Here is a 27,037-nt window from a genome sequence, read left to right on the forward strand (position 1 = left end):
CTAGTGATTCTGTGATTCTGATTCTGTGAACAAAGTCACATATCCCTTGGAATGTGATCTGTGAACTAAGGGTGGGAAGATAATAACTTTGGAAAGTCTAATGATTCAGATATAATTCCCTTAGAAGAAATTGACTGAGGCTGTTCTTAATCTTCACTGATATGTTAAAAATAGCTATTAATTTCAAATTTATTTTGAATCTACAGTCATCTACCATGCACACCCCCAATATATTTTATTTATAATTTCTTTATATGATTTATTTATAAGTTACATACATGTACTACTGAAGTTCTAATATTTTCTTCACACACCCCAATGGATTGTCTTGGTCACTCCTTAGGGTGCAAGCATCCTATTTTGAAAGTCACTGATCTAATGGTGGCTTGATGGAGTTGGATATCTCCTGCTGGATCTCTCTGAGGCAAATACAAACCAAACTAAACCGCCAAAAAGTTAGGATAATGATTTTTGGGTTTTTTTTGATAGCAAAAAGTATCCTAGGATAAGTGCCTAGTATAAATTACAAAATGTATGCTCATAGCATACAGGTAGGTGAGAAGAATAGTAGTGAGAAGTGTGATCTCTTTATACTGTTGGCTTGGCAGTACACTATCATCTATACAGATACTCCTCACTGCCCTTTCTGTTTGTCCTCCCTAGTGTAGACTAGGAAAGCTTTATTTAAGTATTATGAAGATTCGTTCTTTATGTATAAAGTATTCTGAGATCTTGAAGGAGGGGCAGAAGTGCTAAATATTATGCTATTTTCTTGTTCCACCAACTGTGTTACAGATAACTGTGACAAATATCAAAACATCATCCTCCTTAACCCTTTAGTGGGTTAACCCATTGCTTCCTCTGGAGATACCAGTATCATCTCCCAAGTTTCAGGCTGCCAGCTGGTCCCCCAGCCAGGGGTAGTCCTTTCAGCCGTAGTTCTTAAGCTAACCCTCAGAGGGGAGCATTGACATAGCTAAGACTCAGCTTCACTATGCTGTTAAATTTAATTAAAAAAAAAAAAGTTTGATGGATAGTCTTATGCTTAATTTGCTTCCTCTGCTCAGGATCTGTGATCCATTTGCTAACGATGAGATGACAAGAGCTCTGAAGATAGTGGATTTCTCTCATAGTCTAGATTTGAGATTACAGTCTCAAGTAAGCTTGCCTAACAGCTTTCCCATATCCCAGACCCCTCATGGACAACAGCTTCTGGCAAAAAGTTCTCTTCCTTATCAGGTGAGTCTCTATTTAGCAGGACATCTTAGTTGCTGTGTTTCCTTTACAAAATCTCTATTTTCTTAAGTTATGTTTTGCAAACTCTGTTGAAAGCTCTGATCAATAAATACTGAATAAAGAAGACTTTTCACCTTTGGCATTAAGCAAAGGCACTAACAGTGCTGTTGGAGTTGCTGTTGGAGTCACAGTGCCTGTGACTATTGTATTTATTTAGGAACATACAATAACACCAGAATTTTAGTTTTTGAAGTTTTCTTGCTTAGCAGGTCTCTGGAAGATTCTGATGCAAAGATTAAGTCAGACTTAAATGTGTAAAAACACCAACAGTAGAAATCTGTAGTGGATTGCAAAACTAGACAGAAGTTGAACTTTCTAATGTTTGTTGTGATTGCAGGTAGACTTGGTTGGCATTGCAGATATAGTCCATTTGATGCTGTTTGGGGATCATGTCCAGGTCTATCAAGAGAATTCCGTCTGGAAAATCAGCCAAAATCTATCAAAGTAAGTCCTTTTGCAGAGGAGGCTGCTGGGGAAGAACAGACTTCTAACTTCCTTTACAATGGAGCCATCTTCAAAACTTAGAACACAGAATTTAGTGCTGTTGTTGCCAAAAGCATTAGTTCTGTGGAGGCTTAAATTTTGAAGCTACTGCACTTGTTCATTGTATAGCAGCCTTAGTGCTGTGTAGGAGACAATTTTAAGCTGAATGTGAGCCTAACAGTCCAGTTAAGATGATTTTTGCTTTTTGCTTCCTTTGAGACCACACTGCTTTAGTCTCTCTGGTCACTTGATAGACCAAGCTTGGAGAAGTTTAGAAGTGGGTGGATGGTGAGGAAAAAAATTACATGGGCATGTTGCTTTATAAATGGAGATTATTTTGTTTTTCTGCTTTTTTTTAATTCTAGGCTTTTTTCATTGAAAGGCTACTAAGACACTGATGCCAGGGTTCTGTCTATAATAGTTGCAGAAACAGTATATGTGCACAAGAAGGAAAATAATTTAAAATTATAATTTAAGATGCGTGTGCAAGCAGCTTCTTTTTGGAAGTTGCTGTTTGTCCTTGGGTGTTAATTTCTACTGCTCTCTTTCAGCCACATGTTTTGGCTATAAGACTACTCTGCCTTCATCTACTGTTTTGTTTGTTCTTGGACTAAACACTTGCTCATTTTGTTAGTTACATCCTGCAGAATTTTCTGCCTTAGTGTTTCTTAAGGATTTTCCAGAGCTCTCTGCTCATGACAGAAATCATTGACAGATGTCTGCATTCAGGATCATGGTATATTAGCTACACTTGCTGTGTGGATGTACTTCTATAGCCGTTGCTTTAAGAAAACGTACTGGTTTTTCTACACAATCTGGGAGTTGTCCAGTTCCCTAGCAACCTGCATTACTTACACCGCCTAGTTTTGTTGTATTCAACCTGTGAAAAAAAATCTCATCATCTTAAGCTATGTACAGGGGAAAAATGCTTTTTTCTTTACTGGGCCTATACCTGTCTTTCAGCTACCGATACTAGTACTTACAAGGCTGTAGCAGGCTTCTGCGGAGTACTCACTATGCACGCCTTACTGTACCCTGTACCTTTTGTTTTTTCTTCAGAGGATCAACTTACAGGACTAGGCTGTGAGGAGCAGAATCACTGTGGGTGGGTGACTGCCATCTGAAGAGATGAATATCAATGATGTATAGGTTGGCAGTAAATAAGTATCTTACACTGCCTTTGTTTCAGAAATACTATTTAAAAAAGGGAAAAACGCAACTAAGTCATTAATGGAGTCTGGCTTTTGCTCTCTACTGACAGATATTCTAACATATCTTTGAGCTATGAAAGCCTGATCTGTTCTGAAAAATAAGACTCCTGTATATTAATTTCTATCAGAACATGATCTGTTTTTAACAATATTCTGTTGGGATAGAGGGACAGATTTCTGATAAGTGTTGCCTTATAGATTTTTTTTATTATTATTTAATTTTTTAATTCTACAAGAGATTAAATTGAGCTACTGCAGATGAAGCCACACAGGGTGTTGGGGACCTCATCAGGATTTGGGTATGGGGAAAATAGCAATAGCTGGCTGGAAGTGGAGCAGGAAGAACTGAGTAGCAGGTATAGTTAAGTCTGAGGATTAAGTCTGAAGGATAGGGCTGGCTGTTATGGGGAGTTTGGAGGGCAGGGCTCAATTGGAAAGGAATTTCAGTTAAAGCTGGGGATACTGGATTGAAAGAAGTAGGATACTGGGTAGAGGTAGAACTTGGAGGGAGACTTGGGTAGAAGGGGAGTGAGGCCTGTGAAGGGCTAGAGGAAACTAAGGAGGAAGAAGGTAAAGCCTGAGCATGAATTCCGTGCAGCTGGAATCAGGCTGTAACGGCTCATCATTCACTTGGGTACATCAGTTTATAACTTTGCTTTGGAGTTGGGAGTACAAAGAAGGAATTTCCATTTTCTACCCTGTCTTCTACTTTGCTTCTCAAAGTGTGATAGACTTATTATTCATCTTCTATACTTACTTTTCAACATCAAGAATTCCAATAAATGTTTATATAGGTGCTTTAGTTACATGTTATACTGAAGTCTTACATCGACAGTGTAAACAGGGTATTTCATTATGCAGCAATAAGGAATCTGCACTGAATTTTTTTTCATTCACATGTAGGTCTTTTAGTATGTCTGGCTCTTATTAATTGCTGAGGCTTCCTCCAGTCAATTTGGAGCTTTCAATAAAGTCTCAAATAATTTGACAAGCATGATTTTTCTTATTCAGCCACCAGAAGGGGGTGCACAATTAAGTACTTTCCTGTGAGAAGTACTTAATCGTGAGCTTTATTCTTTAAATACAGCCACGTGTGGCAGTGACACTTGCAACACCCATGAAGACACAGGATTCTTTCTCCTGGAGCTTTTAGTAGTTCTACTTTTCTTTTGTAAAGATCATGGTACTTCTTTCTGCTGAAAGTTCTATAAGTGACGTGGAAAGTGGGTTTGTTTTTTTTTGTTTGTTTGTTTCTTTGGGGGTTGGTTTGGGGTTTCTTTTCTGAGGCTTGTATTGACAGGATAACTTTCCTCAATGTTCTGAGAATTTAGGCAGTAAGAAATGGAAGAAGGCTTTTTAATAGAAGGCTGGCTGGTGTTAAATGCAACAACCCTGACCTCCTTATCTTAGGAAAGCTTTTAAAAAAGGACTTAATTATTTTTAAGTATTAAACAAATTTAAAGATAGTAGAATGACTAGTAGAGCCACTAATTTTACTAACAGTTCAACAAAATACCAAAGCAGTGGGGAATTGCAAGGCAAAGCACAAAATTGTTCTTCTAAGGCTAATGGCACTCAATAAAGCAGAACCCACCTAAAAGGTAATGAATGAATGCAAAACATTTCAATGTTACAATAAAGACTTCTGGAAAGGTAGAATGTGAATTCTGATCAAGTTTCTTTTTTCATCTTTGAGCATTACTATAAGGTTGACAACATGTTTTTCAGGGGAGGATGTTTTAGCATGTTACCGTTATTAAAGAATGTATTTGGAGATTTTTCAGTTCCAGGAGTGTTTTTAGTTTTTTCTATTTTCACTATAGTAGGAAACTTCCTCTGTGCAGGCTTATATACCTTGTTGAGGTAGTGTACAGAAGCTGTGTTTGAATTTTTAGGACTGTTTTTGTCGCTCGTAACTCCTTAGACATCCTTACCCAACATGTAACCTCCTCTGCTATGCTTCTTAGTTGTCTCAAGTCCATGAAGAAAATGGTCTCAAGTCTTGCTTTTTTTTGTTTTGTTAGGTTCTGTATGACTTCGTTATTTTAGAAATGTAGGAGTTACTAGTGTAATAGTAAGGGACAGATTCCTTCTGAGACTTATGGCTGCTGCTGTTTTATGAGTCACGTAAAGCGGAGGTAGATAATTTGTTCAAAAGCCAATGTAACTCCTAGCTTGAGGGAGGAAAGTGCTTCAGTAGTCAGAAGCAGTGTGGTCTATGGACTTCAGTGCAAGGCTGAAGAACAAAGGGTTAGCTCTGATAATCAGTTTCTGAGACTTTAATGAGTCACTTAACCTTTTTATTCATGTGGTGTGGGTATATCTGTGAGAGAGGGGATTTATTACTATTAATTGTCTTTGAAATGTTATCTATATGAGAACTCTAGCAGATGGAAGGCAGGGGAAAAAAAAGTAAGTAAAACGGGCTGTAAAGCACTCATTCTTTTGTATTTCTCTTGCAGCTTTCCTTTAATATTGATCTGTGAACTTAACTTGCAAATGGGGAAATAAGATTTACCTCTACCCCTTGTTCATGAAAGGAATCTGCCAACTTTGTTGGTTCAAAGAAAGTTCTTGATAACTCCTTTAATTAAGAAGTGCCGTGGCTCAGTGTGAATGGTGATAGCAGTCAGGTACACTAGAAGAGGTAACTGTAAAAATAGTAGTTTTGATAGACCTGTGGAACAGCCTGTCCAGAAGACTACTAGAGAAAGAGAAAGGGGCCCACACATATGAACTAACAATACATTCCTAGTTTTCCTTTACACTTACTTATGTGAGTGAAATAATAATTTCAGACTTGGTTCTCCCAGGGCGTTTAGTGCTGAATATAAATGGAAATCTTGACAGGCATGTCGTGTATGCATACTGTTTCACTGAAAACTGCTCTGTTTGTTTTAGGACTGTTGACAGTGATTTCTGGAGTAAACTTTTTGGGAGAATTCTGAATGCAGATGGTAAGTCCACAGTGCCTCTGCTGAGGGAGTTAAGAGAGGAAATAAGTGACATGTTTGACAGCTGTTTCCAAGAACGACTTTGTGAATCCTTAGCTGCACTGGGAGAAACTTTCCTCTTGGAGAACTTCCTGTAATTTCACAGAGGACAAATCCATTTTGTATTATAGAGAGGAATTTGTTGTTAACTTCTTTTATTTTCAAATGTAAGAATGAACAGTGATTGAAGCCGTTTCTGCAGTACTTCACACGGGACTTGCTAAAGAATGTTGATATCATCAATGCATAGATAACCTCCTAAGCCTGCTACATGAACTAGTCTGTGTCTGAACAGTTTGCCAGAGAAAGTTGGTAGTTATAACTGCCCCCTCCCCTTTTTGTATAGTTCCTTAAAAATGTGTTTAATAGCTAGTTCACACTGCAGTCTTTGAAACATCTTTGTCCTATGTTTAGTTGGTCTTTTAATCAGTGTTTCATCAATAAAGTTGTATTTTGATAGCAACTCTGTCACATTAAATGTTACTGTCAGATGGTTACAGAAGACTTGATCTGATATCCATGCTGGAGTGCTTCTGCCTGACTGGGAATTGCTTGTGGCTGCTAGATACAAAAGCCCCTCATTTGGTGGCAGCTTTCATAACTACACAGGAATTCCTGGACACTTGAACACAACTTGAATGATTCTACCTGGAATGTGCTCTCATGGATGATTGTCCTAAGAAAAAGTAGATAAAGTCATGAGTGAGAGAGATGCGTACTTAAATTTTTGCTTCTCAATGCAAGTGTTTTATTTACTTTTGCAAGGGCTAGAGTTACTGACTGGATTAAGCAGCTTTCAGAAATACCGCTGAAGTCTAAATCTGCTGAAGTGTTTGCAGGTTTTGTGGATAGATATTTGTGTTAACTTTTTATGCACCGTATTGTGGAAACCAATACAAAGGCTTCATTTTATTTAATAGAACAGAATTTACAGGATTCAAAACCAAGATGCTATGTACCTTAAGTGTAGACTTGGGATTTACTTCCTCACAGCTTCTCTGACATGAAAGTGAGAGTAGAAGGCTGCATCACTAGTAATTTCTTCTCCCCTTCTCCCTGTAAAACCAAATTGGCTGTAAGTGGGGGTTTTTTTCTCATTTGGTCAAATTTTCCAGCCATGGTTCTGTTTGATTCTCCCCTGCTTGTCTGTTATCTCTAAATTCTGCTCCAGAACTTAATTCTGTATTTTCTAAGTTGCTACAAGCCACCTTCTTTCCTGTTCTTTCTGCTTATGTCCATCACTGCTACTCTTGCTTTGACCTGTGTTCTTCTGCTCTTCCAGATACCTAATGCCTTCTTTATAGTCCCTTCATGAAGGTTATATACTCTTGTAATTCAGGAATAGGACTTAAAGCATGTCTATCAGCAAATTTAATATCTAATGTAAACTGCTGCTGAAGAATTTTTTTTGTCTGTTAGTGCCTCAGACAATGGTTCCTGTAATACAAATCATTAGTTAGTCATCTATTGAACAAGCAGATGAAATAATGATTTATCTTGAGCCAGAGTTTGAAGCAAAGATCACTGGTAGAGCAACTAGGAGCTATGCATTGGACTAACTTCTGTTAGCTCTAAAAGGACTTGCATATTTGTTAGTGCTTTCCTTTAGTTGAAGTTTGTTTTCTTTTCCTGATCTTCTAATTTCCTTTTAGACAAATTCTGGGGGGATCTCACTTACTGTCTTCTCACTTTCAGCCTTTTCAGTTTAAGTCCTCCACCACTGATATAAAAACCAGGTAGCTTAGGAAGAGAATGCTCATAACAAAGTATTGGTCATCTGAAGGACTTCTCAGGCAAGACATGTTTCCAGCCAACACAGAGCAACTTCACTACCTCTTCACCTATTTCATAAACCTTATTCAGACAGAAAGCTTACCGAGAACAGTCCGAACACACAGATAAGAGCTCTCAGCAGAAGTTCAGTACAGGACATTTGTTCCTCGTGTCTTTAAAATCTGTAAGTGAATCTATTTGTCCTTAATGAAGTCTATTTTAAAGCTGAAATACTCCGTTATTACTCTTAGGTTGGCTTGGCATCTGCTTTTTGAACAAAAAGTGTGATAATCCTTCTCCATCTAATAAGACTACTCTCAGTCAGTTGCACAAGAGCAATTACTCTTCACAAGTCTCATTACTCTTCATGTATGATCCACATAACACAAGCACCTCAGTTTATCATAACTAGAAAATTATTGAAACTCCTTCCCAATACTGTAAAATAAGAAACACTTAGCAATGTCATTACAAACTTCTCTGTAAGAAACAAACACACACAAGTAATGAAGAGGAACTAGCAACTAAAAAAGAACGACCAGACATACCTCTTCTGCTGCTTGTTCCCAGTTCTACTCCAATGGAACTCTGCATCTCTTCCACAGGTTAGTCTCTGCCTACCTTATAGTATCAGTTGATTGCATCAATGTGTAAAAGGAGGCCAGGGAGGTCTTTCAGACATCCCTGTTTTATCTCTGTGCAAGTTTTGTTCTCCAAGCAACTGGGTGCAACCGTGATCCATTACATTGCTTGGACTTAACTTTCTTTTATTTATATAATAAACAGTATATTAAAATTTGCAATAATTTGGATTCCATCACCATATTTTTTAATGATAACCTCATGAAGTCTTCTAGGCCTGGCCCTCAGACATAATTTCACCCTACCCTCTACCCCCTGTGGCACTTCTTGTCATCTTGGTTTCTGTAGATGCCTTTTCCTCTGAAGATGGTAGGACAGTTTTGATTTCCATGCATCTTGTGGGCACGGCTGGTCTGTCTTCTGTTTCATGACTGGTCTGTTACAATCCTGGCCTTTGATGTCTCAGAGCACATCTGTCTTTTACACAATAATTCAAAAAGTGATGCTTAGGAAAAAATTGTCTGAGGCAGACAGTTACTTTAAAAGAGAAAAAACCCACAACATGGCTTCATGCCTGCTAATGTGTGCTTAATAACAGAGGGCAAATAGGTTTGATCATGTTCAGTTACCGTTAAGTAATACCATTGGCATCTGGAGAGGAAGGTGCCAAGGTGACTAATGGTTCTTAGGGGAAATGCCACACATTTGAAATCTTACACATCCATTTTACTTGGTTTTAGTTCTTCTTTAATTGATGTGAAAACATCAAACTCTTAGACAAGTTAACCTTTATTTTATTTCAATAAGTAAACTGTTCTATAAGTTTTCATCAGAATGACTTTTCTTAATCATACAGTTGGTGCATACAACACAAGTTGTGTGATTTTTCTCAATATAAATGCCTGCTGAATTTGGTAAATCTGTGGTTAAGTTTCAGAATTGGAAGTGCTCTATTGTAAATGTAGGAGATGAGAGGCAGAATTGTAGAAGCAGATATACTATTTTAGCATCCTAGAAAATAAATTCTTATTCTATAAGAAAAGGGGACCTTCTCATTTTTTTTAAAATTGGAAAATGGAATAAATTTCATGTAGCTGAAAGAAGAAAAAAGAAATATATCCATGATTTCTGAGATGTTGCCATTCTTCCTTAGCCTGCTTTCCATTTGAACACAAAGTTGGTTTTGCATGAATATTAACCGAAGAAACAGTAACGATATCCTGCTCTCTGACTACTGTCAGTAGCAAATTTTCTTTACTGAAATTACGAATTAGGTGCAGTTCAAGTACAGTCTCAAAGCTATGCATGTTACTACACTTGGAATAATATTATTGTCCAGATGATGCTGCTTCTCCTACCTGCAGGGTACCCTGCAGTAAGAATTTTTTTTTTTTTAATGCACAACCTATCTCCCTGCTTCTAAAATATTTCGGTAGTATCACAGGTGTTTGACAGAAAAGGTCGGAAGAATGGAAGTGATTTGTAATGTTAGGCACCTCCTTCTAGACTCCTCTCCACCTGACAATCTTGGGTTTTGCCATTTTTGTTATGATCCATGTACCAGCAGCATCAGCGCTCTAAGCTTCAGACCTGTCTCCAGAGTTCTGGCTGGCCAGAGAGTGTGAAGGGAACAGGAGACAAAGCCTGCCCCTATTCCTTGCTAGGATAGTGCTACAGTGAAAGGTTCTTCAAAGGCTACAGAAATGCGTAAGGATACAGAAAAGCTGAGCTTTTAACTTTTTCAGAAATTGAGAGCAATTTGGTTGATGCTCTGGATGCCTTGAATGTGTACTTCACAGAATAGCCCTGCATGCAGTAACCCCCCAGATACTTTTATCCAAGACTATGGAATACTTGGTCTGGTTGTCTGCTGCTAAGACTCTGGAATGTTTGTTCTTTGAAACAATTTGTTGGTATTCATAGGGGCCCCCCTTTCCTCTGCATTCATATAAACTGTTTGCTTTGGTTCAGAAACAGTAAAAGACCTAAGTCAGTAATGTTGTCCACTCGGTTATATAAAGTGGAAAGGGGTTTAGAAATAATGGCAAAAATTCATTAAGCCCCAACAAATGCTACCGATAAAAAAATCTAGGCTGATCAAATGTGCATGAGATGTACATATACTGTATGAGTGGGGCAGAACCCACAGGTCTGAGCCATTTTCTGCTCATTAAGCTCTGGTAGCTGCATCTGGGTTCAAAGGAGCTGCTTTCAGTGTTTCCAGGGCTCATCATGATCACTGTCTATACCTGTGAAATACAGCTGGTACAGGTTACCTCGTTAGTGTTTATGTAGTGTAATGCCCACCAACATTACATAACCTTCTTTCTTCTCCTTGACTTCGTTGATGCAAATGATAAGAAAAAGCAGATCTTGACAGTGAAGAACAGAAAAGTGATTAAAATAAGCTGCAGAAGGCAAGGACACGAATCAGAGCTCTAAAACAATAATACTAAAACAGAACTTACTTTTTAAAGTATAGCTACAGATATTTACAAAACTGTTGCAAGCACTGAAACTAACTGGCTAATACTTTGCATCTTAAGAGATTGTTTTAAGGAAATGTGTCAGCTAGTAGTGCTCATCACGTGCTGTCCTAAAAAGGTATTTAATTTGTAGGAGATTCAAAATCCTAAAACTGAGATAATTGGTAAAAGTATTTATCAGCTCAGATAGATATATTCCAAATGCATTCATATCTGAGACTTCTTCTAGCCTAGGCTCTGTGTTAAACTGAAAGGTTATGAAAACCGCGTGATAGAAACATGCACCTTTTGACTGATACATTGTCAGAGGTGTAAGCTTGTACTTGTGCTAGCAGGTGAGATTACTTCACAGAAGACTTCCTGAATGAATTAGAAACAGCATCTTGAACTCTACCTTGATGTATGTCCCCTGTAATACTTAAATTAGGTGTTTCTGTATAAATTTAACTGATGAGTAAGGCAAATGCATTTCATGTGGCTGGTGAATGAAATCCCACACTTCTATTTACAACTTTTGATATGAAATCATACAATTATATAATATTTTGGTTATAGTCTATGTTATAGATTCATATAAATTTAGGAATTCTTAAAATAACAAGAATTTGGCAACACATAAGGGTAATTACATTGGATTACATCAGTAGCCTTAAATTTACATGGGACACTAGTTAGTCACTAATTTAAAGACTAAGCAAAACTGTTATGTTTATGACTCTTGTCAGGCTTTTATTCTGCAAAATATTTAAGAACTTGCCAAGTCTTAGATACATACAGAAACCGAATCTTGAGGGCTACATCGTGCCTGTACAGCAGTATTTGTCCCCTAGTCTTCCACACCAGCAAATCTTGGAGCTCTTCTTCCATCTGATAAGACAGCAAGGCATAAAGAGTAGGCACACAGATTTTATTCCTACAGTCAGGACACAAACAGAGTGTGCTCCCAGTAAAAGTGGGAATGCTCCCTAGTCCCACAGGTTGGACACAGCCAAGGAATTTTTGTTTTTATGGCTCTCCTAAGCGTAGGTTTATTCTTGTTCTCAGAAAATTGCATTCTGTATACTGTGGACAACTGGTGTGATTTGAATCTGAATGTTTGGAAGGTTTTGAACTATTTCAATAAACTGAATTATTCCAGTTTCTAATATCTTCATATTAATTTGAAAATTGACTTCCATTATTTTCTACCTATTGGATGTGTCACTTTCCTCACTACAGTGTAATATGGTATTACATAAGAAAATAGTCTGTTCATCAACCTCACTGAAGTTTTGCCGGGTTGAGGAGAGTCAGTATAATCACAATTTAAAAGAAAATTTGAAAAAGGCTTTGGTGAGCCATCTGTCCTAATTTTAGTTTAAAATTGAAAGAATTATAGAAGAAAAAAATCCTAATTATTTTTATGAAGGACACTATCACTTCACATTTTGTGTCATTCTGACTGACCTACCAGACTGTGGATTCCATACATTAATTAATTCTATCAAACCTACTATAAATCAGATCCAACTGTTTTTTAGTTCACGGAATTTAGGAATACTTTTAAAAGCAGACAAATTAAACGTCCTGCATGTGTATCAGCAAATAATTCTAAATCTTTCCTCTGTGCTGCTGCTGATTTCCCAAATAATAAATATTCCAAAATGGCTTTGGGCTAAACTGTAACTTCTGAGGTGGTGTGCTCCGTGCTGTGCACTAGTGATTTCCCCAGCGATGCTTTGGTGTACAAAAGCTTAGTGTTCTTATTCTACATGAGTTATTTGACTGTGGTCTTGAGAATTGGTGGTTAGAGTCTCTCATTTAGCCTTGGGCTATGGGCACTGCAGTTACATTAGTGTGCATTTGCTTAAAAAGATTGCCCTTAAAAGATTGCTGAAGGAAGACTGAAGCTCTTAACAGTTTCATTCTCTTGGTTCTTACTATTTTACACTCATTGCTCCTCTGCTTGGTTAATCTAGCAGAATGCCATGTTTAGAAACTTAGAAATAAGGAGGTTTTATTTCCATTCATTCTTTATCTGATAGAGTATTTTAAATTATTAAACAAGCATGTGAATATTGAAGTCACTTAGTAAGACCAGGGAAGAACGCTGTTCCTTTTGTTGGTTCTAGAAATATTTGTTCCCTGCTCTCCTTTTGTAATAAGTACCATCCAAAGCTATTTAATTATTGATCCCGTGGCTTCAGCTGATACGGAAGTGTGATTTACCAAGCAGGATCAGCAGCTAAGTGACACAATGCTGACAAAAGACAAACGTTAGTCCTCTGTTCAGTTTTTGTGCCTGAGCTTACATTTGTTTTTCCAATGCTTTGGATTCTTTTGATGCACAGTTCTTCAGTATCTCTTGAATTGCATAGTTCCTTTCTTGAGGCTAAACTAGTAACGTATTTTGATGTAGTGTAATACTTCAAGTAATCATTCACTCGGGAATCATTTCATAGGGGGGGAAAAAAGTGTTGGAGTATTGCAAAAATTCAGTGGTGGCTGGATGTGGCTGCTTGGTACATTTTCTCAACAGCCGGTCAGATCCAGCCACCACTGAATTAGTGGCATTCTGTATTGTTCTGCCACACCATTAGATCTGCATTTACTCCTAAACAGCCAACCTAGATTCATATTTTACCTGTACTATGAACTGAACTGGCTACAACTTGTCCTTTTGTTAGTCTTTTGCCATGGCTTCACAGTCCAGATCTGCTGATATCCTGTTTGAAAAGATAAACACATCAGGGATTAAATCCAGCTGTAAGTAGGCACCTATTGTTTTAGAGGCACATCATCTGTTCCTGCTACGTTTGTAGGGGAACTATGGAAGACTTTTCTTCATACAGCTTTAGTGGAGTGTGCCATATTCCCCTATCTTGGAAACTATTGCTTAGATCCTGTACAAGTAAAAGCAGCGGTTTTTATATCAAGATCTAAAACCTAAGTGTCAGCTGAAAGTAGTCTTGCCTAGCCTGAAACAGAAAACGTTACTGGCAACTGGTGTGGGCAGCTGTAAAGATAGTCTCTCATTTGCTTAACATATGGGTAATGTGTAACAGGAATAGTCCATTTTTATGCAATTAAAAAAGTTATTATTCCTCCTCGTCTCCTGGGAAAGCGTATTTTTCACTTGGTGAGCTAGACAGCAATGGAAAATTCACTGTGATCCTGTTCTCAGTTCTTTCAACAGATAATTCCCACACAACTGAACATTGGAGCCATCTTTGTTGCTTCTTGGGTATGAGCATTCATTTTTGCTACACATGCTCCATGCACCAAGATCAAAATGTTTTTTTGCTTTCTAACAGCTAAACTGAGGAGATTTTTATCAAAGTGAGCAGTATATCGATATACTTTTAGACTGCCCGCAGATTGCTTCATAACTTTCCCAATTACGAGCTGATGTTTCTGTGATCTTTCACTATATGGCATATTCTTCACTTTCTTAACCTTTATTGTGGTTTCCACAGTGATGCAACCAGTAACATTTCACCAAAATACGTTTTGGTATTAGTATCCAGAGAATAAAATAGGGGAACCGTTGCTCTGACTGGTGATATGGTTTAAGCTGGAATGTAGTAGTTCTACCAGCTGTTAAGATCCAAGCTGTTTTCTTTGAAAACTAAGCTATTTTTTTAAACTCAAACCTGAATTTTGGACATTGACCTGTGTATCTTGGTGAAATAATTCTTCATAGCATCCAGCTTTTAGGAATGTCACTGTCCTGTCAGTTTTTGGTGTGATATATGGTTGCATGTTTAGTTTAGGTGCCGTACATGTAAATAATACTCTTTTGACATCTATGATAGCTTCCCTGTCATGTTCTTAAACCACCCTTTATTCCTCCCAATTTATTCCAAATGCTTCTAAATTTTTTGTGTGCTCATGTCTAAGTTATTATCTTCCCTTTTCTGTCTCTGCTGTGTTTTGCAATTTTTATATGCAGTAAATGTTTCATTATATAAGATTGCACTAATGTGCAATGGCACCCCACATAGTCAAGGCAAAACCAACAGTTACTATTCAAAGTGATTATAAGCAGTACGAAGCCTTTACATAAAACAGGGTATGTGTCCCCTCTCTTTTTGTGACATGTCTTTCCTTTTGGAAGTGGCTGTATTTTGGTAATACTGCATAGATTTTTCAGGATAGAAGTTACTATACGAACATGAGTGTTATATGACCTCAAAAATAGCTATGAGCTGGAAAGCTAAATCCAGCTCTAATGAATGAAGTCCGAAAGCTGACAGCATTCAGCAATTTCACAGGCTCAGGATATTTTCTAACAAGAAAATTCATTTCTGAGACTTGTTGACAGAAACATTAAGAATGGAAATGCTGCCTTTGCCTCCACCAACCCCAGCAAAGAGTGTGGGGAGAAAAGCAGCTCTTTATAAATAGCTCTGTTCCTGTCATATTTGTAAATTCAGTGCTTTTTGTGTCAATGACATCACCCTCTTCTCCATGGCAACTCTCTACGATGTCAAAACTGCAGGGCACCATCAGAGAAACTTAAACCAGCAAATGAACAGGTTGATTTAGGATGATTTAATTGAGAAATAGTGTAGGGGTGACAGGAGGGGGTGGGAAACATGAGCAAACAGGCTACTGTCAGCTCTGCTTCTCTGGAAAGCTTGCATCTGTAATGATCGTCTGCTAAAACTCTGCCCCATCTCTTTCTGTAAGTCCCTGTCAGGAGGAGGAGGTAGGTGGAAGGCAGGCAGGCATCTTATTCTCTATCTCCGGTGTGTCTGGAGAGAAGCACTACAGGTGACTAAACAGGAGTAGCATGACTGATTCACTCCTGAGTTATTTTCTCACTCCCCTTTTCTCCCCCTTCCGATCTTTCCTGTTTGTTTTTTAGCTTTCACCCAACAACTTGTATTTTTCCCCAGGCTCTGATGAGAAAGAATTAGCAGCAGGCTTTCTTGTTACCTAACAAAAATGTGCTTGTGGTTATCCAGGTGAGAAAATAAAAGCCAACTCTAAAAGGAAGAAAAATGAATTGTTTATTGGATACAATGCCTTTATCTTAAAAAAAAAAAAAAAAGTGCTTCTCCTTTCTGAATGTTGTCCAGGAAATACTAAAGTAACTGACACACCAGGAAACTGTAAATAACTGGCTTCTTTATCAGACTACCTATGGAAAATACCTAATTGCCTCACTGGCAGCCCTGCTGACTTTGACTTGATTTCTAAACCAACTGCAGTGGGGGGAAGCTATTTCACTTGCTGTCTTGATTACAGAATTGGATTCTGCTGGGTTCCATTTGGGACTCAAGTAGCAGGAACATAATGGTTACATCTGCGGAGTTTCAGCGAGTGTAAACCCTCACCGCTTCAATCGGCTTAATAAATCTGCCCTAATTTACATCCCTATGAAGTCTAAAGCCTTGGAACAATTTACCTTCCTTCTTCTGCAGGGTGCCATGAGATCTGTTGCTGAAATTTAGCCTGCAGAAATGTCAACTTGATATTATATTTCGCATTTTTGAAATTGCATGACATGGATGCAGGCAAGTTATGCAAGATCAGCACAACGCCCACAGAGTTCTTATACCCAGAAAGGGATGTGGCAATGCTTTACCAAATTGATAAGTAACACTTTGGCTTACCTGAGCGATGGAATAACGCTGTATTTGCCACTCATGGTCTGCAGTTTATACCTCTATAGGGCACAGGAGTCTTTAATCACAGATTCTCAAAGTGTAAGGCTTTGTAATGTCTGTTAACTACCTCCCCACCCCGGACTGAAGTGTAAGTCAGCCATCCTGTGATGTCAAGGCTTAGTTGAGAGGAAATGCATGTATAGTCTTTATACACTAGAATCTTGATTAGTATCTTACTCTTGCCTTTTGTGCACAATGTGACTCAACACACAGTCCCATCCTCTTTGCAGAGATCACAGCACCAGCCCGTGATAAAAAAGGTCCCAGAAAACACTGACTCAATGCATTACAGAATCTTGATAGTGGTATGTGCCTACAATGACATCTCAACAGTTTTAACTGCAAGGTTTTAATTGGAGTTTGTCATTGTGGTCTCCTCTGTCCTCCAGTTGTGAGGATATTTTACCTTCAGTGAATTCTTTTAACACCTCTGCTGACTGCCAGAGAAGAGGGGGCGTGTGGCACTCTGGAACACTCCTCCACGGCAGCTGGCATTGGGGTAGTGCTGATGAGTAAGCAGGTGCGAGCTCGATGTGTTTGCATGTGTATGAGACTGAACCAGGATCTTTCTGAAGAAGCTTTAAGATGAAATTGCTGAGAATTTTTGCCTGAAGCAAGGGATGTTTCCCGTGTTTAAGACAAGCAGCAACCTGCAGTCAGAAGGAAGAAGGGACTGAATTCACTCCAGAAGTATTTCTCAGAGATCTTTTTTTCAAGGTAAGACTCCTATTGTTGGAAGTAGATGGGGCAACAGGGTCCAATGTTCTGAACACTAAAATTGAGATGACTTCTAAAATTTTTTTACTTTCCTAAGCTGTAGAACTGAGATAAGTGCCTGATGTCTCTGGCTCTCCCTTTTTAGTCTGGAAATTTAAAGCAGCCAATAAGAACTAATTTTCTGAGGTCTGAAGCCATAAAAAAGGGGGGGTGGGGGGAGGAGAGGTTTTTAACACTGTCTTTTGCCTGCCTGTATTCTAGTGGTGAATAAATACCATTGACTGTGCTTTTAAGTCATGTACTTAAATAGTAGAATGATGGGCGTTGTAGGAACAGTGGGTGAATGAAAGTAAAATTTAGTAAATAGACATATGCTTACGGTTTATTAACTTAATTTAGTGCTTTTAAACATTGATAGAGTACTTGTTCTGTAGGAGGCAAAATGAAGATGGTTCTTGTCTTGGGAATTTGAGCTCAAAGGTTTTTAATAGGCTTGGTCTGAAGAAATGCTATTGAAACAAGAGCAAGGAGATAGATGCTTTAAAAAAAAAAATCCTATTTGAATTACACCTGAACAACCAGTTTACCACTGTTGAAAACTATTTGTGGAGAGGCCAGAAAGTAGTAGAGAGCTCCTTGTCCCAGCTGCAGGCAACTTGTTTGAAAAGCCTTATTTAAGGTAGGAAAAAAATACCTTGACTGTACAGAGATGGGTCTGGAAAAAAATGGTGAGTAACATGTAAAAAATCTTTTATCATCACTATCCTCTCCTCCCCAGTATAAACCAAAACCTGAAACTCCTCCTAGTTGGGAACCCTCCAGACTGAGAATTGTATGCTTAGGTTGTGGTGTATAAATTATAGTCCATGATTAAAGTACAGCAGAGCACAAATCTTATAAAGGTGCTGGAGCCATTAAGGAATGCACTTGCTGAGCCTGGAAGTGCAGGGGAGAGTGTAGGCGTGAGTCTACACTTTCTCTTTGCATGCCAAGTGATCCAATACTTGTATGCAGTTCCATTTTGTGCTTGCAAAAGAAATAAAATGTGTTTATAAAAGGAAAATCATATTATGTTTATGAAAGTAAGTGTAGTTAGTAAACTTCTGCACCTAGAACTGAGAAGGAGGAGGAAGCCTTCTCAAGTCTGTGAGAAGTGAAATCAAACTGATCTCTGACTTGTTGCCTGCTCTTCCCTTCCCTATGCAAGGTAAGGAGTGGAGTGGTGCCTAGAGGGGAAGTTGCGCTCTGTGAAGGTTGTGGAGTGGTTTGGTGAGATTGCCTGGGGAAGGGTACTTGTGCCCAATATTTAGGCAGGGAATGATGGCCAGGAGGGTGTTTGGTGCCAGCAGTCATTGCGTAACTTTATGCTGTCTTCGCAGCTGGCTTTGCCAGGCGCTGGAGCAGTTAATGCAGTTGGATGCTGTTGCTGCAGTTTGATTCCACTTTGTACAAATAGTTGAGATGAGGAAATTCCTGCCAACTTCACAGTCAGGAGTCATCAGTTCTGCCTCTGACACTTGGGGACCATGAATGAATAACTCTTAAAACATTAATCTAGGGCAGCTTCCAAGAATCCTGTGTACCGAAGTCTAGAATACATTGTGATCTGATTCATTATCCAGGGACAGCAAAGACTTTGAAGAGGTGTTTACCCAGTGTGTGGACATACTGAACTTCAAACTCCCAAAGAAAATCTGCCTTGGCAACTTTTGGTAGTGTATTTGGAGAGGATGGGCACAACATCAGAGGGTAGGGGAGCAATGGATGTGCAAGCAAGGCTAGAGAGAAGCAGAGAAACCAAAGAGGGACAGTGGTAACAACATGCTGTGGGCTGCTGCATGGGACAGAGCAGCAGACGTTATGGCTTTGGGCAGTACGGAAGATGCTGCTGCTTTTGGCAGTGTCACTTGACATCAATTTAAACTGGAATTCTGCATAACCAGTGTTAAGAACCATATTATCTTCCATGATCTTTAATAAAATCTTGTATTTCTTTTTGCTGATAGGGTTTGGTGGGATGGGGGCTTTTTGCAGTTCCTGAGAGAACTGTGGACAGAGGGGTAAATAGGAGAAGAGGAAGCAAATGATACTGCTGGGGAACACAAAGCATAGCAAGCTAGATAAAGGTGATCCTAATTGAGGAGGAGGATTGGTATTTAATTAAAACTGCTGCTAAAAACCCGGCTCTTGGTAGTAAAATAAATAATGGCAGGACATGAGTAATTTCTCTTGGGGGAATGTCAGAGACAAAATTACACTAATGTAATAATAAAAGGGGCGTGTGTGCAATTGCTTAGAGGAATAGTAACAAGATAGAAGGATTTTTCACTGCTAAGAAGTTCAAATGTGGTTCAAATCAAAAGGGACTGAAACCTGCTATAGCACAACTCCTCAGGGTTCTTGGGCCATTTCAGAAGGCAGAATTGTCTGAGTTACTGAACCTGCTGTTGATGCTTTACTTGGCAATCCCAGCAGAGAGGCGGGAGATTGAGCTCGTTCTCTGCTTTAGCAAATGATGGCAAGTTAAATGTGTCGCTTGCACTCCTGCTGCTCACTCAGTGTGTTTTCAGTGAATTAAAAATAAGTATTTCACGCACAGACCTAGGATGACTGGGCCATGTGTCATGCATCTTGAGGCAAGAAAGGACATTAAACCATCTTTTGCTTCCTCATTTCCCTCCCACCCCTCATTTCTAATTGTGAAATTATTTCAGAGCTCTGTCTGCATTCCTCAAGCTGTGATGCCCATTCTGGTAAGGTGGTTAAATAGCATAAACTCATTAACAATTTTCAACTGAGTAATATACAGTGACATAACATAATTCCTTTTCATAATGCTGCTCTTCAGTTGTTCTTACTCTTTCCATTTCATCCTTTTCCTTTCTTTGATGTCCATCTGTTTACCAGACAAGATTTAGAAAAAATTGGGAAGGAAAAAAAAAAAAAGAAAAATCCTGGAATACAAAAAGAAAAAAAACCACACAAGTGAGTGTAAAGGGGATTTAACAAAGAACAGAGGTATTGGGACACTGGAATGAGAACTGTTCTTGCTTAAGGCAGGAAAGTAAGAGAAGATCCTGGATACCTGGGGACCAGAAAAGCAGGTAGTAGAACCTTTTTATTTTCTTTCTTCTTTCCTCCCCCCTTACCCAAACCTGGAAAAAGAACTCAACCACCTATCCATTCCCTGACATTCCCCCCCCAAAAAAAACCCCACCACAACAAAAGACCACCCTGAAATAGCTGGCATTCTGGTTGCCTTGTTTACAAAAACTGGCATACATTGCTGTAGTCAGTCATTGGTCACAAAATTTCCTAAAAAAAAAAAAAAAAAAAAAAAGGTCTCTGTGAAGAATTAATGTTCCTCTGGACTTGCTTAAAGTCTAGCAAAGAATAACAACGCTCCAACGAAAGTGAACTTTGTAAACAGTTGAGTGATGTATTTTTTTCTCCTGCAGGTTGCCAAGGGGAAGGGAGAAGGCTTTGTGTATCTCTGCGATGCTCAGGTTACCATTTGTAGCAGCAGTGCTTTGTGGGAAACGAGCACAGCCCAATAAATACAAATTTAGTCAAAGGAAAGAGTAAGGTAATAGTGGTTTGTGGTAGATATGTAAGGTAATTCATAGTTTGCTTGAAGAATCAGGCTGTAGCCAAACTACAGCTCTGAGCAGTGTCCTTTCTAGTGGAGACCCAGGTGAGGCACTGCAGTCAGCATCTACTGGCCAGGGACAGGTATCCTGCCGATGTGATGTGGAGATACTTGAAAGACCATTGTATAAAAAAGATGTTTTAGTTCTTAAAATGAAACATACCAATTCAAAATAGAAAGCAAACCTACTTGGCAGTTTCAGCCAAGACAAGTGTCTCTATGAACTGATAATGTCAACTTAATGGCTCTCAGCTCAATTATTTTTCCCCTGAGAATCTGGTTAAATTAGACTGTCTGTAGTGTCAGTGTTATCTTACTGATGGCCTTCCAGTTTTCTGACTTTCCTCTCTGCAATGCACAATGCCTTATGAACAACTATATTTTATTTTTCTTATACTCTGTTGCCTTTTTCATTGAGGTGAAAATTTTCGTAGATCTCATTTACTAATCTCTTCTAAATTTGTTCGTACTCGTGTTACTGTGTCCAGAAGACAGTACTAAATAGGCTCCAGAGCCTTGGTTGTGTTACTGAAAGAGTAGGGATCAGGCCACTGTCCTTCCTGTGGTGTTGTGGGTATGGTTTTTTTTCCTTACCTGTGTCAATCTTGGAGTTTTCTTTCAAAGCTGTGACTCTTCAAGGCATAGCACGAGCTGAGGGTCTTTTACAACAGAGCTGAGGAGCTGTGTTTAGGTGGGGAGAACAGGTATGAAATTCTTTCCTTAATCTGGACCAGGAACAGAGGGGTTAATATGTGTAGCAGCCAGAAGGCACTACACAGAGCTTAAAATAACCAAGATCAGGATAATTTGGCTTTAAAAACCATCTGGGGCTCAGTTCAGTGCTCATTAAAATTCATAGTAGCCTTATGATTGGCTTCTGGAAGAATTAAGCAGGGTGTTGCACTTCATAATGAGTACTTTGGGCCTTGTCCAAGAAAGTATACAACAATGTTAGAAATTAACTTCTTTCCTGTAACATCCAACTTAGAATAAGAACCTTTCTAGCACTTGTGGAAGTGAGTGAAAAAAATCTGGTTTCAAGGGACTTTGGATTAGATCTGAATAACAGATGTTACAGCTGACTCTGGAAAGAAGTCTCTCTGGGCAAGTCATCTTTGAGCTGTTCATGCTACAGCAAGCTGTCCAGTTTGGGTACACACATAATTAATTTGCAGAAATCAGAGCTCCTGAGTGTGTAGTGAAAGGTGTGGAAAATCAGATTGCAAATCTAGATGCTGTTATGGAATATTTGGGCCATAAAATGAAAAATGTGTGCTGTGTTTATTTCATTAGAAACCTAAATGTATAACGCCACAAGTAGTTTAGGTCTTGTACTACCTTGTCAACCGTAGGTGATGTTAGTAGACAAGATGCTCCTGTTTGTGACTGCTACTGAGGAAACTTCCTGATTTCTGACACTTTGTTAACACCAAACAGTGCGTATTTTATAATACAGAAGAAAATACTAATTCTGCTGTTTGCTCCCAAATCAGGAACTTGCAAAGCTCTTTGGGCTTTTCTGTTCTCTTCCAAGTTCTAAATATGTTCTCCTTAAGCTTCTGCAAAATAGCAGCCTGAGTGATGTAAAGCTGAGCCAATAACTTATTTAAAGAACATTGCCATTTATTTCTCTGTCATTTAAAGGCACGTTTTTAAAACATTCTCGTAGAACCTAGGGTCACCTAAATTATCTGGCTGCTTCTAATTTGTGGCCTGTGATCACCTTCATAATGTGTTGTGGCTGTTGTTGGACTGAGATTGCTATTTGTCGAAAGAAGGAAATGAAAGAATTTTCCAGATAACTACCCAAGTATTTCTGTGTGGAATCTTTGCTTAAGCACTTGGGCATAACTGTTATCCAGGCTTTCAGTTTTCATCAAAGTTCTGCAGAACAAAACAAGCAAATGCTCGCTATGAATCTTAACAAGCATTTGTTTTGAAAGGTCACATGTGGAAATGAACTAAGTTAATACTTCTTTTATTTGAACACATTTAGCTGAATTCATTTATTTATAGAATTTATTTGGCACTCCAGAGAGCACATGAGCAAGAAATGTGTTTTTGAATTAGTAGTTTGATGAATGATGATTAAGTAGAATGTTAACAGGATTTTTTCCACTTATTTTTACAATGCCATCTTCAGAATCTCCAGATCTGCAGAATAGGAGACATACCATTTTATTTACAGCTTAAATAGCTATTTCTGATGTTGCTCCTTTCTTAACTTCTTTAATTATTATTATTCAGAATCTGGGCATTTCCTTTAACTATATATATCTATATCAGTGGATTAGTGTCTGGTGTTATCCTGAAGATGATTCTGGTTTGGTCATTCCACTATGGTTTCACTCCTTACTGCAGCCAGCAGGACCTAGACTTGTTCCAAAGAAAGGACATTTGTTATGATTGCAGCCAAATGCCAGCAGGTCCATGTATTTGGGTAGACTGTGTGAGTGTGTTCAATTTGGACTCCCATTAATCATGTGGTAGGGTGTTGGTATAAAAATGCTCTTATGATACCAGAAACAGCCAGCCAGCATGTTTCAATCCTTTGTAACACACATTGCCTGGCTGTGTGCACATTTTAGTTTCTTATTGTGGAATCTGACAGCATTAATAGTTGCACAAATGTTTTGGGTAGTTTTGAATTTGTTTTTTTTAATGGAGAATGGTGGTTGGAAGCTTTATGCCCACCAGCCTGTGTTCTGCTGAAACAGCATGCCCCAGAGCAACCAGCATCTTAGTCTGTTTTATGTTACTATTTAGGCTATTATAAATCGCAGTCTGAATGAAAACTAGAGGAGAGAGCTGAGGATAAAGAATGTGAAAGGCTTCTCTAACTATTAGAAGACCAAAAATCCCTCTTAGAAGAAGTTGTTAATTGCTGCCTCCCCTCTTTCCTTTGTTGTAGCAGTCACTACGCAAGACAATGATGTCACAGCTAACGTATTTTTTTTACATTACATAAATAAATCTTGAAGTGGCGACTATAACCAATGACTTCTTTGAAAACAGTTCTGTGGACTCCAGTGCATTCATGGCTCAGGGAGACAGGGAAACTGAGGGTATGGTATTATGACATGCTTGTTTCAGTGGCAAAACAAGAAGGCCCAGTTCCTGCATTGCAGGTTGCTGGCTTCTGGGTTGTGGTGGCATGGCTGCATGGCTGAGCTGTATGCCAGGCTGCTGAAACAATCTGAGTTTACAAATAAATTAAATATTAATTAAAAAAACCTAAATAACCAGCTCTAATGCTTCACCTGCCTCCTATTGCCACTAAAACCAACATTTTTTTGATGCATGTACTTGTATTGATTAACTGCATGGTACAGTCTGCAGGCAGCTGTACAGTTGTAGCGGCACAACTAGGGGAAATGAGCTGCAGTATAAAAGTATGAGTGAGTGGCATGCAGCAGTGCTAAACAGTGAGAGGAAAGCAAATGCTCGGTCCAGCCTCAGCGACTGAAGGGGGTTGAGATAAATTCTGGATACTCATCCCCATCGCAATGGTCAACCCGTCCCCTCTTCTCTTCTTCGGATTCCATTCAAACAGCTGCTTACTGGCTCTACCAGCCTTCCCCGAAAATAAGCTACCCATACACCAGTGTAGTACAAAGCACCCTCCTGCACTTGCTATAGGGTGGCTGCTGCTGGGAGGGTGACTGTGACACCCATTGCCTGGCACAGGATTAACAGTGCAGCTCTCTGAGATGGGCAGCATGCATTTGGCTGCTTAATGCTGTACTGTCTGTGAGGGCAGTTTTCCCCTGCCTCCACAAGGCAGCAAGTGAGATGGGAACCTCCTGTGCTGCGCAGAGCCATGTGGCTGGATTTGGACAAGCATGAGCTCCAGCCCTCAAATTATTCTAGGCTCTTGAGAGTTGGGTTTGAATGTACCCAGAGGTAGAGGGTGACTAATAACAGTAAATGGTGTTAGACTTTTGCTACCGTTATTTTAGCCACTAGGAATTCTCTGAATTCTGGTTAATATTTTTGCAATAGCTGGCTGACCTAGTTATTCTAAACAGAAGCTGTAGTCTGTATTCCTTTTATGTCAGCCAGGGATTTCAATCTGCATTTCTATAGCATGTTTAAGGATCGCAGCATGCTTGAAAAAACAACAGATTAAGCCGCCTCTGTTCTGTGGGAGTTAAGCATTATCACAGTCATTTTACCAGTGTGCAAAATGACTTTCCCAAGGTGACCTGGCGAATCTGTGGAAAAGGTAGGCTACACTGACTTTCTGCTGCAATGTTGCCATTGCAGGACTGATCATCCTGACTTTTCTGGGAAGCGGCAGATATACCTTTTGTAGAGGGTGGCACAGACTTGTCTGGTGGAGCATGACATTACTTCTGTTATAATCTAATAGGTCTGTGAATTTTTGCAAGTAAAAGATGTGGAAGAAGTGTGAGATGGCTGTGATCCAAACTGTATTGATATTATCTGCAGGGAATGTCTACCAAGCCACAGGAATTTAACCAGTAGCAAAACAGCGTGTGCTGTGTTCAGGTGATCCTCTTCAGCTTTAGTTTCAACTTCTCATCAGAGTGGGAGTTAAACTTTTTGAAGAGAGTCTGCTGTTTTATTACTCTCTTTAAGCTTAATCTGCTTTCTTGCTTATGTTGTCAGCTCTCGCTGCTCCAGCCTAGTGTTCTGTCTGTCAGAATTTGCAGGTGCCTGTGCTACTTCCTTACTGGCTATGCTTTGCTTCACCATTGGACTTGCCTGGCCCAAGAAAGCCTGGCTGTGATTCTGCCCTAGTGCCGATGAGAGCATGAAGCAGCTTTTCCTCTTTCATGTGACCCAGTGTGCATTTTATTTGGTGGTGTGCATATGGTGAAGAGGGACCCCAAGCACCATGCTGCCCTGCCAGATTTGAGCATGGGGATGTGTCCTGATCTGTAGCAGCATGCACTGCTCTGGCAGAGGTGATGGACTTCCTAAACCAACTTCCAGTTCTTCAGCTCTGGCACATTTGGTTTTTGTTTTGAACTGGGCCAAAAAAATGGGAACTGGATTAGACTGTAAAACTTGGAGACACTTAACAAGCACACTGAATGAGCTCATGAAGTGGGAGTGCACATAAGGCTTTGTCCTGCTGGGATCTCCAGGACACTACCTTTATAATGTCAGGAATGCATAGTAAGCAGGAGGATAACCCTAACATTAAAGCTAGCAATTGAAATAGTGCTCTCTTGAAATTTTCTGCCCACCTCTGAATGCAATAGCCTTGGGGAAAGGTAGCTAAACTGTAAGCACTTATTTAAAGCGAAACTGCCTCTGGCTTGCTCCCTCCTTATCTCCAGTCCTGACTAATGTCATGTGTTGATTATGAGACTCACAGACTTGATTCCTATCTTGTGCTTCCTTGCACCAGTTGGTGCTGATGCTTTGTGAATTTGCAACACACCCTTTCTCCTAGTGACCCCTTTGTCCCGATTGTTGGCGTAGTTTTTAACTTCCCTGGCCAACTTACTCTGGATTTCAAGAACCATGAAAGAGAAAAGGGACCACACTTTGATGGAAGTTCATTTGTGCCTCCTGGCAAATCAGAGCTCAGAGGAGCCCTGCTAGAAGGTCTACCTCTGAACCACAGCCTAACTCCATGAGTGGAATTGCCTTAGTTCTTACTGGGATTTCCTGACTCCATCAGATTTACTGTGCCTTGATATTAGGCTTCTCCTGGAACCTTTGCTGAAGCAAGATAAATTTTTCTTAAGAGCTTGCCTGGTTCTCACAAGCTCCAAGCTCCAAACATGTGGCCAAGTATGTTCCTCCTGGCTGATGTAAAAGAAAGCCACTGTATATGGTAGCCTTGGCCTTGGTGTCTCTAATTTTTTTTTTTTTAAGATTAGAAGTGCCCAGTCTTGCTCATAGTAAGTTTTTCTTCTCTCAAAAAATTCTGCTCCAGTAGAGATGAAATGGGCTTAAATGGAATGTATTGCAGCGACAGCGCAGGATGTGAGGTACTGGTGCTTTCCTGACGCAGTGACGTGGATGGGCAGGGTGAAAAAAGAGGCAAGATCAGCAGTTTTGATCTGAAATTTGCTACGCTTTGTGTCTGGGGAGGGGACATGGAGTATGGAATTGTCTTTGCTATGTAGATAAATCAGGCAGTCTGCGATGCAAGCATTTAGTCAATGCACCCTGCAGCACTTCTTGCTTGCCAGTTATGGCTGGCGTAACCAAG

The 27,037-nt window shown here is 39.4% G+C and overlaps 1 protein-coding gene across 1 annotated transcript; it reads left to right on the top strand.

Moving 5' to 3' along the window:
* Positions 1 to 1,070: 1,070 nt before the first annotated feature.
* On the top strand, positions 1,071 to 6,120 carry LOC104628732 (mitotic checkpoint serine/threonine-protein kinase BUB1 beta-like). Its single transcript, XM_010297403.1, has 3 exons — positions 1,071 to 1,239; positions 1,634 to 1,740; positions 5,892 to 6,120. The coding sequence occupies exons 1-3, from the start codon at positions 1,096 to 1,098 to the stop codon at positions 6,079 to 6,081; spliced, it is 441 nt and encodes a 146-aa protein (XP_010295705.1). The 5' UTR covers positions 1,071 to 1,095; the 3' UTR covers positions 6,082 to 6,120.
* The last annotated feature ends 20,917 nt before the right edge of the window (positions 6,121 to 27,037 follow it).

This window comes from Phaethon lepturus, unplaced genomic scaffold (genome assembly GCF_000687285.1).
Source record: "Phaethon lepturus isolate BGI_N335 unplaced genomic scaffold, ASM68728v1 scaffold35821, whole genome shotgun sequence".
NCBI classification, from domain to species: Eukaryota; Metazoa; Chordata; class Aves; order Phaethontiformes; family Phaethontidae; genus Phaethon; species Phaethon lepturus.

What these genes read in the sequence shown, in the direction of transcription:
- LOC104628732 (XM_010297403.1), top strand. Translation starts at nt 1,096, where the DNA reads ATGACAAGAGCTCTGAAGATAGTGGATTTCTCTCATAGTCTAGATTTG. An exon ending in AAAGTTCTCTTCCTTATCAG is followed by an intron (nt 1,240 to 1,633) that starts GTGAGTCTCTAT and finishes TTGTGATTGCAG; the next exon opens with GTAGACTTGGTTGGCATTGC. An exon ending in ATCAGCCAAAATCTATCAAA is followed by an intron (nt 1,741 to 5,891) that starts GTAAGTCCTTTT and finishes TGTTTGTTTTAG; the next exon opens with GACTGTTGACAGTGATTTCT.